Source organism: Anser anser (genome assembly GCF_964211835.1).
Source record: "Anser anser genome assembly, chromosome: 1".
NCBI lineage: Eukaryota > Metazoa > Chordata > Aves > Anseriformes > Anatidae > Anser > Anser anser.
Window position 1 is genome coordinate 129,453,319 of NC_139720.1, and position 16,515 is coordinate 129,469,833.

The window sequence follows — 16,515 nt, forward strand, 5'->3', positions numbered from 1 at the left end:
GACACAGAAAAGACTGTGGCAGAGAAAGGTTTGAATATGGATTTACTTGGCTGGTGTCCTGATGCTGGGACAGTCTTTCCTCTCTGGGGGCAGGCATCTGAGAGCCAGACTGTCGTCTGCAAAATCAGTAGCAAATAAACACCGTGACAGTAAAGACAGCCTCAAGCACTTTTTGCTCTCAGAATTAATCAGATTATTTCCTCGGGATAATATTTTATTAATGCAACTGTAACCCATTCCATTAATACATTTTTTTACAAGCCTGTCATGGGCTTACCCTATCATGCATTGTGCAGGATACTGCCTTGTGAGGGGCAGCACCTGCCCCCAGTCGCAGCAGGCAAGGTTTTCCCGTTAGAACCATAGAATTATTTAGGCTGGAAAAGATCTCTTAAGATCATCTAGTCCAGCCATTAGCCTAGCATTGCCAAATCTACCGCTAAAGCATGTCCCTAAGCACCACATCGATATGTCTTTTGAATACCTCCAGGGATGGTGACTCAACTACTCCCCTGGGCAGCCTGTTCCAATGCCTCACAACCCTTTCCATGAAGAAATGTCTCCTCATTTCCAACCTGAACCTCCCCTGGCACAACTTGAGGCCATTCCCTCTAGTCCTATCACTAGTTACCTGTGAGAAGAGGCTGACCCCCAGCTCCCCACACCTTCCTTTCAGGTAGCTGTAGAGAGCAATCAGGTCTCCCCTGAGCCTCCTCTTTCCCAGCCTAAACAACCCCAGTTCCCTCAGCCGCTCCTCACAGGACTTGTGCTCCAGGCCCTTCACCAGCTTCGTAGCCCTGCTCTGGGCACCCTCCAGGGCCTCGATGTCCTTGTAGTGAGGGGCCCAAAGCTGAACACAACACTCGAGGTGCAGCCTCACCAGAGCAGAGTGCAGGGGGACAGTCGCTTCCCTAAAAGTTGTCTTCATGGAAATCCTGGATCAAGTCCAGGTCTGCCAATCTCCTTCCCAGACGGTTACAGAGAAGAAGGGCCACAGAATCCATTTCACAAGCTTAAAGGACTAGATTTCTAGGAAGGCAGGATTTTAGACAGCTTTGTGTTGCTCTCCCTATTGTTCAGGAGAGAAAATAATCTCTTTGACTAGCTCATCCTGTATTAGCTTCCCAATTCATCTCCCAGACTTTTGAGCCAGGACTGTCCATACTTCATTAGTCCACTGAGTCCTAATGCACTTGCCACATGCATGTTATTAGGTCACTACTGATTAAATAATTCAGCCTCTCTAAAATGACAGTACTCAAGAAAGTGGGTTATGTGCTGAGGTCAGGCTTGTTTACTTTGAGGAAGGCTGGTGGTACTGGCCAACATTGTTAGGCTGAGGGAGATTTTTGATGGAGGAAAAAGAGCTGAAGCAACAGGCTGGCTTTGTCAGAAACAGGCTGTGATTTGTCTGCCCCCAGAGTGCTTTTGGAACAAAGACCACTGTCCTCCAGTCTCTCCAGGACACAAAAACAAGAATTCAGTTTTATGAATGTTTCCCTGTAGAAACACTCAGATAAGTAAGACCTTGTGCTAATAGATAGATTAGACCTTGTGCTAATCACAGCATGGCTGTGGCTGGCAGGGCCCTCTGGGCTCACCTGCTCCAAGCCCTGCCCAAGCAGGGACACCCAGAGCAGGCTGCCCAGGCCCAGGCAGCTTTTGGAGATCTCCAAGGAGGAGACCCCACAGCTCTCTGGGCAGCCTGTGCCAGGGCTCTGCCACCTGCACAGCACAGAAGGGCTGCCTGGTGTGTTCCAGTTTGTGCCCAGTGCCCCTTGTCCTGGCACAGGGCATGTACCTAACAGTCTGAAACACTGTCAGTCTTCACAAAGAGGGTAAGCTTTGGAACCAGAGGAAAATACAGCCTGTGTATATTTTCTCCTTTATGGTGGGTCTGTGGAGGTTACAATTACTACACCCTCAACCTGTGGAAGGAGGTCTAGAGGAGAACCTGGAAATACTCTTATTCCTTATAGCAATGGGAACTCCTCTTCTAGCTATGCCGGTCTGACAGCTTTCACACTCTGAGCTTGATACCAAAGTTTTGAATAAGTATTAGTGGTTTGGATACTTAGAATATTTTGATTGAGAATAAATAAAAATTATACCAACTAATGAAGCATTCCCTGAAAGTTTTATTTGTTCTTGGGAATGAAAAGGATAATACTGATGGTGCTCGAGGGTTTCTGTGTGGCTATTACTGACACAGGAGATACAACCCTGTAGGGCTGCAGCAGTGCTGTTACATGTGTATCAGCAGCTGAGCTCCACTGCTACCTATCTGCTCTCTCAGGGTATTGATTGTATACCTTAAAGCTCCAGCTGCTGGACTAGATAAAAATAAGCTTAGATTTAATTACGAAAAAATCAGTGGTCAAGCATTAGAAAGGGGCCCTGGATAAGGATTAAAGATTCAGGAGCCAGAAGGCACATTAAACAAACGTCCCATTTCATTTTTAGTTCTCACTCTGGAAGCCCACCTTGTGATTTTGAAAGCTGGATTCATAAATTTGAATCACTGAGGCTTTAACACCTTGTTCAACATGACACAGTGCAAGTAAAAATCAAATCCTTTAACATGAAGTTGCTTTTCCTACTAATTTCTTAGGTCCCTAGAGAACTTCTAAAATTTAATTTACTTTTACATTTCACTCAACTTGCACAACGCAAGCAGACCAGTCTTCCTGAGTACTGCAGTGTGACCTGCAGAATTACTGCTTTAAACCTTCAGCACCGGCTTACAGCAAGTTACATACATGGCGAGCAAATTCACATTCCTCAATTTGTCACCCACTTCCTATTGTATTAAAACATACGTAATAAAACTATTGGCAAAAAAAAAAATAAAAAAATAACAGCTACTAACACATCCGTCTAGGTTGAGGATTGACATAAATAACTTGTATCTGTCTAACAGATCAGAGGATTATATGGCAGTCAATGAACGATCAACCTGATTTCTTTTAGAAAAAAAAAAGCTATATTTGAGGCCTGAATTGTTACTTCTTCCCTAATGATAAATGACAGCTACATAAGGCAAAATATGCAGTGATTTCTGAGTGCAAAAATGAGAGCAAGTCTCAAGAGGCTTTGCAAAATTCAGACGAGCAATAAATACACCTATTTAATGGAAATAAAAATTGAGATGTTTATTAATTTGACTAGAACTAATTTTGATCTCTCATTCCTCTCCTGCCTTTGATCCTGCTTCTTCTTCTTCTTGAGACTAAACAGTTAAGACTGCTAATGAAACACCTCAGGATGTAAAATTACATGAAAAATTGTCCTTCTCCCTGCGAGTTTCCCGAGCCCAGGCTCAGAGTTACCATTACCATAAGCTGCAGAGCAGCTCCGGAGGTTGGGATTTGCACTCTCGGGAGATGCTCACAGGCAATGCTGTTATCTGAGCGAGCGGAAATCAAAGCACACGAGGTCAGAGGACAATTTTTATCTGTCTGAAGAGGCACATTTTTTAGCACTGCTTTTCAGTGAGATATGGGCTCTCAGTCCGCCAAGGCCTGAGGTTTCCTTTCCAGCTCATGCAGAAACTTTTCCATGCAGCTCACTGAGAAATGCATGGTTACAGAGCATACCTGCCATGGGACAGGGAGGCTCACACACACGTCTGATGGCTTAAAAATAGTTATTACTTTCAAATGGTGCCTCAGGCTCAATGCAAGCATTGAGAGAAGATTGAAAGCCAGAGATTCACACCGCCGTTTACTGGATTGTACAGTGTTATTAACAAATTCGCAATCCGCTGTGATGATACCGCCCCTCCAGGATGCCAGCTGATGTTTGCAGGGCTGACAGATAGGGAAAAACAAACAAAACTAAACTAAACAAAACGGGCAAAAACAAGTGGGTGTCATGATGCAGTAATTTAGAGTCACTGCTTTAGAGATGAGGTAACCACGAACTGGCTTCGGTTTTGGTTACCCTATTTCAAAAAAACAATATAAAGAAGGAGAAAAAAATTCCAGGGACAGGCAGCAAAAATAAACGGAGACAAAGAAACGTCTGGAAAAAGACAGACTGAACAGATGGGAATTCCTCTGTCTATACTGGAGAAAAATAACACAGGAAGTGATAAAAAATGCATATTGAATAATCAATGGCAAATGGAAAGCAAAGCAGAAACTTAAAATAAAATATATTATGTAAAAAAAGTTTGCATGAAGCTGCTACTGCTGAGAGCGTATCACAGGTACACCCCTGTGTCCATTTAGAGAAGATGGAAATGCTGCGGTGAGAAGGGATGCCCATGTCGTCCTGCCTGCAGCAGCTCGTGCATTTAGGTGCCAGGGATGCCAGAAGAGATCCCAGTCTGTCAGCCGCAGCTGCAGTCTCCAGGAATCTGCGTCCCGAAACGCTGCTGCCAGCCTCAGGGCCCTCCCCTTTTCCTCCAATGCTTTTCGGCACTGCCCCACGCCGTGACATCTGGAGCAACAGCTCTGCGTGGTCTGCGTTAGCATGGGTGTGACTCTCAGATATTATTCCCCTAACTTTTCCCAAATTCTGTCAAACAGCCCTGGGTTTCTGTGCTCAGAGCCCGCGCTGAGCATAGGTTTCCACAGAGGGTTTCAATAGAAGGCCTGCAGAGCTGGCAGGCCACAGCGAGACACCCGGATGAACTGCACCCTGCTGACACATCATGAAGCGCCCTGTGCTCCACCACCTGCAGCCTTGGCCACCTCCCTGCGTCACCAAACCAGAGCAAAGCCATAACCCGGCTAAAGGAGAGCAGGCCGAGCCTCCTGGGCTGGGGGCTGGGGCAGAAGCAGCCTGTGTCTGTGCTCTGCCCAGTCTACCCATCTCATGCATGCCTTGTATCAGACTGCCAAAGGCGTTATCACTGACTAAATGTACCCTAACTCTGTGACAGACAGCACAAACTGCTTAATCCTTTAAGTGACCCTGGAACAAAATGACTTGTACATCAAGTGGCAGTCCTACACGTAAGCCTCCTGATGGTGAGGTGCTCAGCAGAGCTTTTTAAGAACGTTACTCTGCTGTGTGGGGCTGGAGAAAGGTGGTGGAGATGCAGCGACTTCTCCACTACCTCAGAAGCATGATTATTTCACCTGCTCCCAAGTGATGTTTTCCCTTCATCCTGCTCCCACCAGTATCAGGGACTGGGCCTACTGCCTCCGTTTCCTGTTTTCTTCTTGCCAGACCCGTCATGCTGTGCCGTCACAGGGCTGGGTGCACTGTCCCTGCTCCACTACTGCTCTTCTCCACGGCGCAAGGTCCTGGTGGAGGGCCTGTGGCAGAGAGAAGTTACCTGCACATTTTCTCTTTTGCATGTTTCATTGAAAAACAGCACAGTGATGAGCAAGTTCTTTACACAAACCGAGGACACGAAGTAAAATTGACATTTCCTGTGATGTGTGGAAGCAGTCTAAGGAACCCCCTCCTTCACTCCCATGAAAAATGGGCCAGATGCAATATATATCCTTGATCTTGTCTAGCCCATCACATTTCTGATGCATAAAGCATCCTCAAAATGTCCTCTGATAAGACATTCCTCCTAGCTTGTGCTACTTAATTTACCAATCAATAAATGTAAATCAATTTGGGATTTAACTGGGAATACAGATGTGGCACTTACCAGAATATCTACTGGATTAACACAACTGGGACACAGCTAATGCCACTGCTTCCAGACGTGCCCAAAACGGTGTGTGCTGTGGGAATACCTGGGACTCGCAAGCATACTGCAACCTGGCCTCACATACCCAAGGCCTCCTGCTCCGCAGTGCATTTGTTTGAGGGCATGGGGTGCCCAGGAGGCTGGCAGGGAAGGTGAAACAGGAGGAGTGATGAAAGAGCTCTGGCCCAGCTATGGGCTACAGATCACCAAGGGGTCTGTTCATTTGTTAATTTTCCTTTATTCTGCTTTGCCACATAATCCGTGTGAGCATATAGTCTCATCACGCACACTTGTGAGGCAGTGTTGCCTTAAAAACAGTGAAAGGATCAAAAAGAAGGTCTTTGAGCTTCTTATATTTCTTTTCTTTCCCATTTCCACTAAGAATTATTTTTCTAGAGCAGGAAGATGCATCTTTTATTTTTTAAGATTATTGGAAACATGAATCCAAACATGAAGAGTCAACCTGGAATTGCATGAAGGCACCCCAGAGTACCATACAATTGTAAAAATTAAGAATGGAAAAGCCATCTAAATCCATCCTGCTGCCAATGCTGAATAGCTCCCTACAGGATATTTACAAGTTTTTAGTGCCTTGGCCTTGTGCCTCACGTGCACTAGAGACATACTTCCAGGGCAATAAATCATCTCTTGTCATGGCTTAATGCTGTAAAAATTAATTTATCACTAATTATTTCCTCTTTTAAAGCCCTGCTCTTTGGATAGCTGGGACGTAATTCTTGAAAATCACGCTAGTTAGAGAGTAGAAATGCACCATCCCCTCCAGCTCCCTGCCCATAAAGGCCAGCTCTTCAAATGCTTTTCTTTTCCCCATTTAGTTTCAGCTCTCGTAGTTGATGGGCCACCCTTGGGACCCACCTGGCAGCCTTGGGGACAGAAAACAATGATCGCTGGGGTGCTGGTGGACAACAACTTGGGTCCTCTCACTGCTCCTGCTTGGGCACCTCCAGGCCAAGGGTTTGGGGTGCCCACGGGAAGGACTCTTCCTTTGTGCTTATGCCATCTAGGTTAGAGAAGGGTGTACCTCTTCAGGTTTATCATGGAGCTAAGCCTGAATTCTGACAAAGTGAGGCCTGACAAAGTAAAGATGAAGTATTGACTTAACTGAAACCTACGGAAATGTGATTTCACTTTAAATAAGTCTCTATTCGTCTCTCTCTCACGTACACACAATCCCAGCCTAAGTGATTTCATCTTTCATAGTTGAAGGTCAGCCATCGCAACCCCGTATTTGTTCCATAGTGAGTCACACTTACTATCCTCCTGTCAGATCTGCACAATCGACATCCTAAATAAAAACCACAAAAGCGAGAGAATTTGAAGTTATTGGACGTTTTTATTTTAATGTAGCACCCAGTTCCATATCACATACATTTTCCAAAATTAGATGGGCATAGTATAGAGCACTATACATTTTGCAGCTTACCGCATGGATGTTCTGCAGCTGTGAAAACAAATTGCTTAAATCTGGCTATCTACTTTATAAGTTAAAATTCAAATATATAATAGCCTCAGGGTATTTTTTTAGATTAACAATGATAATGCTCGCAATACGATTTTTACATCAAAAAAATCAATAACAGAGTAAAACATAATGCGTGTGTCCATAGCACATTATCAAGAAGATAACTGGAAAAAGCTTCAAAATACATTTCTTCTCAGAGGTACTACATCATTTGGATTTTTGTTTGCTGAAAAAATACTTTTACTCTTTAGTCAATAAAATATGTCTTCACTAGGGCCTCTTTCCCGTCTGACTTTCATAACACTGCGTATTTTCTTGTCAAGGACTGTGTGCGCTGAGGGCCAAAGGGCTGATGGTGCTGGAAAACTGACACCCCTCAACCCCTGGCTAGAAACTTCTCGACTGTCTTTCTCCTGTCCTGGAAGCCCAGGTGGGAGGAAAGCAGCTTATGTACCAGCAAAAGGTGATTTCCATATCATGTCCATCCTAAATGCTTCCTGTGAAGACTTCTGACCCCAGCCATCCCGGTGGGGCCATTTTACGGCGCGAGTCGTCATCGCCCTGGCTGGTTAGCCCTGACAGCATCAAGCAGTGTATGCCTGGATGAAAGCTGAACGAGTTCCTCTCCCCAGTGTGGCTGCAGAGTTCCCAGCAGCAAAACCACTGCCTCGTACATAGGAGCACTTTGGAGACAATTTGCTAAGTTAAGAAGGGTATTTGCTGACTTAACGACAGGGCTGGATCCACTACATCATTCACATTTCTGCTACATCAGCAGAACTCTCTGGAAGAGAGAATGGAAAACTCTCTGGGAAGAGGTGATAATGTTTCCTCTGCATCTAGTATTAATTTAATAACTCGGAGAAGGACACTGATTGTTAAGGATTAATGTTTGTTCACAGGCCGTTTGTTTGAACAAGTAGAAACTGCTCACCTCGCTTAATTACTAGGTTATTGTTTATATTTAAAGGCTCAAGTAAAGATGGCTTGATCTACAAAGGCAACCATTCACTGCACTTAGCTGGGCATTTTTCTTCTTTCAGCACTGAACTACCACATATTGAAACAAATCTCTCATAGAAAGGTATCAGATGTAACAAACATGAAGAGATCTATAAAGAAATACATGATCAAAAGGAAGATATGTGAGTGCACACATATACATACACAGTCTCATACCATGGAAAATCCTTATCTGGGCTGTAAGCAAGAGCCTGTTTAAGACCCTGCTCTGCCTAGTCTTGTCTTGTGGACAAAACTGTTTAATTGTCCAAACAAATAGCTGCAGGAAAGCAAAGACTTAGAAAGGGACACCAGGCTCACGCTCAGCACATCCTCTCAGACACGAGGAAGCCATGTTCTAGCTTCTGTCCCCAGTTACCATTCCTTGCTGGAGATCCTCTGCTCTGCACAAATGCTTGCAGAAACTGTGAATCAAGGAAAGCAAGACTTGGTGCATGGGATACTGCTCTTGCTTCCTGGTTGGGCTCCCAGGTCTTAGTTGCTGTTCTGGGCCAGGCATGTCAGGGGCTTAAAGTTGATCAGTCTCCCAGAGTCCACAGAAGTGCCCTAAACACTGAGGAATCTCCTTCTGCCAGATGTTCTGCCCCAGGTCTAGAAGCACCCTAGTTGCTCCCATCTGAAGTTCCACAAAGTAAAGTCTCTTCAAGAGTGAAGAGAATCATCAAGAAGTGATGATTTCTCTGTTCCCACATTTTTTTTCCCAATGATTTTTTTTTTTGACAAAATCTGTAATACTGGATTTAGATGTGAATTTTGACCTGTCTGGCTCTGTTAATAGTAGCCATGTACATGGCCACATGGAGCATCTGCCAGAAACAGAGCTTCCTTATGCTTTCTCCTCTCCTTCTCAAAATGGTAACAGCTTCCCAAGAGCAGACACTTTATCATTTTGGATGGGATATGCACAAATGCTTAAGTACTGAGACATACAGAAGAACAATTTCATGCAGGATATGTATAACACAGCACTTCTCCTTGAATGTCTTGGTTTAGTATCATCATCATAGCCAATACTACACCAAACAGATTACAAATTAACTCACTTTCTAGGCCTTGAAGCTAAGTATGGAATTTGATTACACCCCTCAAAGTGCAACCTCAGTGATAGTCACATTTTAAATTTATTAACTCCGGTGGTAGACTAACAACTAAGCATTTCTTTGTCGGTAACCAGGTATTTTAGGTTGAACGAACACCTGTACCTTAAAAAGGAAACATCTGAAAAGGACATACAGAACAGACTTTTCCACTCTTTCTTTGAACGCCATCTATTCAATGAATAACCTGAGTGAAATAAATGGGGTCTTCCTCTAGTGTGGTCTTCCATCAAACATAAGAAAGTCACTCACTGCCTTAAAATCACAACATGCATATTTCTTTGTAATCATTGAAAAGCATTCCTTAAAAATCACATAGAAAAAACAAAAGGTGCCAGATGATTATTTCCAATTGAGTAGCAGGTGTTTATTAACCAAATGACAATGCAAGAACTAAAAAGCAAACAAAGAAAGAGCACTTAACATCCTTAAAAACTCAGGAACGACTCAGTGTTAAGAACATACGAAATAAATGACGATAACTTCTGAACAGCACCACTGATAGCGCAAGGACAGTAGCTCTTCTGCAGCTTCCTGGAAGTTTGCAGCTTTCACATTTTGTCATTGATGAAGAATGATCATCTGACTCCAGCTATGCCAACAGTCACACACAAAAAAGTTCCAAATCCAGAGAAAGGGCTGTTGCTCGTTCACACACTGACATTTAGATGAATTGAAAGCAGTGCATTACAAAAACAATTTTTGTTAACAATTCTGCAAATGCTTCTTTTCACCTTTAGACCTCTGGATCCACATACCACATCCATATCCCTTTCAGCAAAAGTAACCCGTTTTCTCAACACTTTAAACATTCCTGTTGACGTCATTCTTACTTATCTCCCAACAAAACTTTTGGCTGCTTCCACGTCCTCTGATACCTCACTGCAGCCATGCCATGACACAGCCTGAATGGAGGCCAACAAGCTATTTTAAACCTATTTCTCCTTCCTCTCTACCCCAGAGACGTCCTAAAGCTACTGTGAGGAGGCATCAGACAAAAAATGGTAAAAACAATCAAAAAACAACAACAAAAAACCCTGCTGCACAGTTTTTGCAAGGTGTATACTCAGGTCATCGAGCAACAGGATACAACGGGATACGAAACATGCAGCATCATGTTTAAGATGGATAATAAGTAGGTGAACTTTCCCAGCAGTGAAGCAATCATCATACCCATGAAGGGAGCAGGGGTGATAGTATGTCTGAGGTTGTCCAGCATAACAGTATTGGCCCAAGAAATAAACCAATGTTGCTTAGACAGCTTCCATTGCAAGAACTGAGACCGAAGCCAATGACCACTGCCTCCACGGAAAAAAATCCCAGAGAGTTCAGTTGGCTTTGGACCAGACCCAGGTAAAAAAAAAATAATAATAATTTGTGCTTCTTCACTTGGAAAAACAGATGAGCATTAGCAGCTTCATCCTATCAATATCATCTCCAGTGAGGTGCAAAGGAACCTTAATGAAAGCCTGCTTTAGAAGGCAATTATTTCCTTCAAACGTTTTATAACTTCATATGTAGCAGTTTTGCTATCTTGCTTCTATTGGAAATACAGTTCTTGTACACATCCTTAACACAAATCAGCAGCCATTAAGACAACAAAGCAGACTAATATAAATATACTTAGAACAGCTTTTGCAAAAATGCCCGGAATGCATTTTTAACACCTTGTTAGAAATATGCTGTTGGTTTAAAAAAAAAAAAAAAAAAAAGAGTTATGCAGAGACACTGGCAATCGCAAGTGATCAAACATTGGTGACAGGAAAGAGTTATAGCTCAAAAACAGTATTTTTTTTTGTAATTTCCAAAATTATACAATTTTAATATTTTTTTACTGTTCTCTCTTATGATATGTAACTTATAAAATACAAGTTTTCTAACATTAAAATACATCCGTGATTGAATAATAAACAGTGCTAAGAAAATAATTATCTTACACGTGATTGCTGATAAAGACTGTATGTCTGGTGACTTTTACTCCTCTTGTACGTTCAATCCACGGGTCTCTACCATCTTACAGGAATCGGTATCAACCAGGAACCCACCACAAAGGATGAGTTTTAAATTTAAGCAAGACTTCGGGAATGATGTACCTCTCAAGAACCGGGACAGGAAGTGTTGCAAGAATATGTATAAATCGGGAATTCTTTACATAAATAAAATACTCTTAGGTTACTCATTTCAGTGGTAGACCGCATTTACACGTCAGGCTGGGAAAAGGGAGGGAAGGGGGCAGACACCCCCCTCCCAGGCAGAAATATCCGACAGTTTGATATTTGCTTTCTGTACCTTCTTCATCTGCAAAGGCAAGCAGGCACGGCAGGGTGCAGAGGAGACGCGACAAGCCTGTCACCTCACTGCAGTCACCTCGGCGGACGCTCCGCGCAGCTGCTCCGTGCCACAGTCGTAGCAAGGCTCTTGATGCACGAGCTCTGCTGCTGCTGCACGCCCCGCCGGGGGTCACAAGACGGTTACGGGACGTAGCTGCTCCAGCTGCGTTTCCAAGGCAATTCGCTCCTTGTGGACCTCCTGGAGGATGCAGGGAGACGTGCCCTAACTTTTTTGGCACTTGCACACACCACACTGCACCACTGAAGGGCAAACCACTGGTGCTGAGCTGCCCAGGGGCTTGAGGCTCTGCCCTTGCACTAACTCTCCTTGCTGTCCTGAAACATTACCACACAGCCACCCCCCACAGCAGTCCTTGTAGCAGGGCGACAGGGAGGTTCAACTACTTGCTCAGGCAATCACAGAGAGGAGTGGTCCTACATCAGCCAGGGGAATGGCTTGGGATGCAGAGAAACAGCTGGAATTCAGCACTTTTACCAAAAAAACTAACCAGTTTATTTTCAAATCGCATTTCCCTCAAAACTACTTTCTGAGAATTTTTGGTTCCTACAACCAAGCTCTTTCATTTTGCAAATGTACAAGATCTGGCCACTCGGAGATGAAACGGCCTTTGCAGTCTGCCTCTTTGGCAGCCCTGGCAGGGAGAGCATCAGCCTGGGTCAGAAACCGACTGTAGCGGTTTTGGGGATCTGGGATTTGGGGAAAGCCTCTCCTGGTCTTGAGGCTGCCCCTGCTCTGAGACCTGGCTCCTGCTGATGTCCCATCGAAGAGCTGGGCTGATTCCCCAAGCCTTCAGTGCCCTCAGCAGCAGGCAGGCCTCCACCCTGTGCTCCCCTCGCGTCAGGGCAAGCTCACGGAGCCTGAGACATGCCCATAATGTCTGCTGGCTCCTGTAAGAACAAGGCCCTGCTTCAGCAGAAAGTTTCCAGGCAGCAATACGACTTGAAGGACAAGTTCAGTTTTCCGCTCTTCTATGAACTTAAATCTCTCCATCTTTCCACAGTCCTGCAGGTAAAATGCAGGGAATACCAGAGGTCTATTTTGTGAAGGGACTGGAAATTAAGCACACTGAAGATAGCGTATGGAAGAAAACCAGACTATAGCTACACTGAGCTAACTAATGATGGCAATGTGCTGTCATCAAAAGCTTTCATCTCCATGCTTATTCCAATCACTGTCCTATATTTTGCTATGATTTCAGAACAGAGCATCCACTCTCCATTACTCTTGGGAGATCCCTGAAAGCTAGCTAAAAAATAATATATATTAAGTTGAACATAAACAGACTTTCATCTTGACCGGAGAAAAAGTGCAACTGAGGGTTCACCTCCCTTTTCAGACAAGGGTGTTCATAATATGCTAGGAAGAAAAAGCTGTAGCAGATGAAAAGCTGAAGTTGGTACTATCTTTGAACTGAGACAACAGAAAAAACAGAACTGGTATTTATAAGAAAGTAGCTCCTTGAGAACATGTTTAAAGACAAGTCAACAGACAACACTAAAAATCAGTATTAGATGTTCACAAAAAGAGCATGGCTTAGCCAGTCCGTGTACACCAGAAGACAGCTATGTAGCACAACTGATCAGCAGACAAGAAAGCTACACCTTGAGTTGCTCTTCTGCACTGGGTGATACCATCAGATTACCCAAACTTTTCAGAAAGACAAGATTCCTCCTTCAGACTTTAACTGCCAATGGAGCTGTACGCACACAGGTTGTAACTTTTCCTAGAAAGTCTCATTCTAGCCACGCATACAGTGTAGTTATTCTCCTCCAGAAACCGACTGCAGGGAGCTTTGTCACTGATTTTCAGTGTGTTCCTTACCTTCAGCTGCTGCTGGAGCTCACTGTTCAACCTGGCGAGCACAGCATTGGCTTCTTTGTTTTTTCGTATAGCAGTCTGAATAGCCCTTTTCTGCTTGGAAGACGGTCTGCCAGACAGATAAATACAAAACATTTCAATTAAGAGCCTCAATGGTGGCTGATGCCAGAAGACCAGCCACCCATTTTGTGCATCTATACTCTATACACACTGGACTACATTTCAAAGACAAGGTATGAACTACACATTTATGAAAGGAAAAACCTAACACTAAAATAAGATGACTGAATCAGGTGGGCTATTTGAAAGTAAAATGGCCATGCTTGTTAATCTGAATGACAGAAACATTTTAGGCTGTCTCAGTTATTTTAAAATCACTGCAGTTGGATTCAGCTTAAGAATAATCCTTGCATAGCTGTACTTATTGCAGTATCTGTCCTTCAGCTGTTTTCAGACACTTGTAGAATTTAAAATTCAGGAGTGGCTAAAAGAAAATGTAAAAATCATTCTATTCAGAAAGAAACGACATCTGCATGAAAATGCTGTCTCAGATTTTTCAAGGCACTGCTGATTCTGATATTGCTTCACTTAAAAAAAAAAAAGATTAATTTTCTTTTTCAAAACAGTCACTTTCACTGAAACCACCTGATGTCACAAACAGAAACAGGCAGATGACTTATGAAATTGCCTCATCTCTTTTGCTGCTTAAATAAAAGATTTATCTCTTCTTCTTATTATGACTCCACAGCCCATGGTGATTGGTGTGGAGGAAACTGCAGTCAGGCAGATGGGTACAAAAACTGCCAACTTAGTACATAAGGACCAACTGCTCTAAGAGACAGAGGTAGCGAGAGAAAAAAGGAAAAAAAATATAGAAAATACTGGCTGGATATCCAAGCCCTTTTTCATATACATTATTTTAAAGTTTTACATGAAGCATCAAAAGCTATTTAGTGACAAATTTAACCTAAACCAGATGTCCTATTCAAATAAGGTCCATAATGGTACAAAGTCCCCATTAGCTCTTTCTCTTAACAGAGCTGATGACACTGATCTTTGCAAGAGTCTGCTTCACAGCACGGTCTGGTCTTTATGCTATTATCTTCCAGTGAACTGTCAGTTTTTGCTTCAAATCACTCTCCGTAGACTATAAAGTAATAATTACAGGGAAAAAAACAAACAAACAAGGAATTACAACCCCATGGTCATTTAAACATTTCGGGAAAGATACAGACAAGACAGGATTAAGTTGAGATGTTAACAAATGCTATTATCTGTTCTTTGAACCACTATGGAATATGCACTCCCAAAGCACAAAATAGCACTTTAAAGGCATCCTAGGAGTCTTATGATTTATTCTAATCTCCATTTATGCAGCACAGATTCAGTCTGCTGACAAACAGTTTGCCAAGAACTGCTCAACTGATTTGGGCATCTTGGTTTTGTTTCAGATTGAACCAGAGGTCTTTGCAAGGCTTTGGGTGAAGGCAGGCTATAATGTTTGCACATTGTTTTGGTTGAGGGAGATGTATAGACCCAAAAGAGCTTCCAGTACCTTCACTTACTATTTATAAAGCCCCTTCAGCACTGCTATTAAATAAACATATACCGAAATCCTACAGGTCTTTGTTGCTGACAGCTTCAACAGCTGTATTTATGAGAACAAACAACACATGTTGGGTTTGGCAATTATTGGATTGTCACAAGTGGTCTATGGCTTACACCAGCGGCAAGCTCATTCCTAACCTTCCTTGCGATGAAGAAATATCACATGGGTATGACCAATATCAAGCATTTCATGACTCAGTTTCCTGGGCACTGAATTGGTTCTATCTGTCCAAACGAATGAGCAAAATTCCAGATTTGTGCAAAGATTTGTGCAAAAACACACACCCACAGAGCTAAAAGGAGTTGTGATAGAGATGTTGATTGAACAGCAAGGCTTGCTCTTCAGACATGTCTACTAGGTGCAGAGGCAGGACAAAGCAGTACCTTTTCAAGAGGCTTACTGACTTATCGTCACTATAAACTTATCCTGCACTGGACTGGACAGATGTAGATTTCAGAGACCTGCATCTTGTGAAGTATTCCCAAAACCAGAACTATTAAGCACAAAATTATGCAAAGAGCAAACCCTGCCACATCAGATTTCATGGCGCAGTTTGTCACGTGTGGTACAAGTTGTTTACTTTTGGACTGGGAGGTGAGGCTTGACTGCTGGCAAGGAAGAAGTCACGTTTATAGTGGGAGAAAGCTCGGGGGTCTCCAGCCCCTGTGTCTCCGTCCGAAGCTTCCTGCGGGCGGGTTTGGAGGGCGGCTGAACGAGAACAACCTCCTGCAAGGGAGAAGCACAGCAAAGTTAAGTCAGGCCATATGTGTCCAGTCACTAGGCTGGGGAGTGCTTGTGACACAGAAATTGCTGACATCTGGCCTAAGGTTTCATAATTTAAAGTGGTACAGGGCTTAATTTAAATTTGGTAATAGCCTCTCGGGTTTTTGACTTTGTTCGAAGAAACAATAACTCCTACAACCCCTTAACGAATGAAACAATTACGCTAGAGTTTTGTCTTCACCTGGACGACAGGCTCCTCAGCACTGGATTGCATAGGTCTGCATTTGGGGAGGGGGTATGAATGGATGTACTAGCCCCCAGTTGGCTCAAAAACATTAGGACCACCGCAAGACTTATTTTTAATTATGCTCATAATTGGTAAGGATCAATCACTTGCATCACAGCTTCTACCTCAGTCCCTTACCCACCTGGCACGCAGCCTCTTCCTTCTCATCCCCTACTCTCTTACATGAAGCAACACAGAAACGAGCTTAGAAAGACAGTTTTAAAATCACCCATGCAAAATTAACATGTTGAAAGCGTGGAAGTCCGGTTATTTCTCTTGATAAGTTACATCGAAAAGAGAGTCTGGTCTGCAGGTAAAACAAAAAGTCGTCATGCCTTTAATGAAGAAGTGTTTTCATTCTTTTAAATTAAGACATCCTTCCTTTTGCAATGTGAAGTGGTTTTAAAGTTTTATATCTGTTTTAATACTGAAATATAAACGCGTGACTTTCAGTGCATTTTATTATTA

At 43.3% G+C, this 16,515-nt stretch overlaps 1 protein-coding gene across 3 annotated transcripts in view; it reads right to left on the reverse strand.

The window, feature by feature from the left end:
* Positions 1-6,990: 6,990 nt before the first annotated feature.
* The window catches only part of REPS2 (RALBP1 associated Eps domain containing 2), a 96,525-nt gene continuing 87,000 nt past the window's right edge, over positions 6,991-16,515 (reverse strand). For all 3 annotated transcript variants that reach the window (XM_083847760.1, XM_083847759.1, XM_083847761.1), the window contains exons 16-18: positions 15,619-15,764; positions 13,433-13,538; positions 6,991-11,788 (exon numbers count right to left, since the gene is read on the reverse strand). In XM_083847760.1, coding sequence (XP_083703886.1) covers positions 11,720-11,788; positions 13,433-13,538; positions 15,619-15,764 — 321 coding nt within the window. In that variant the 3' untranslated portion in view covers positions 6,991-11,719. The remainder of the gene's footprint in view (positions 11,789-13,432; positions 13,539-15,618; positions 15,765-16,515) is intronic.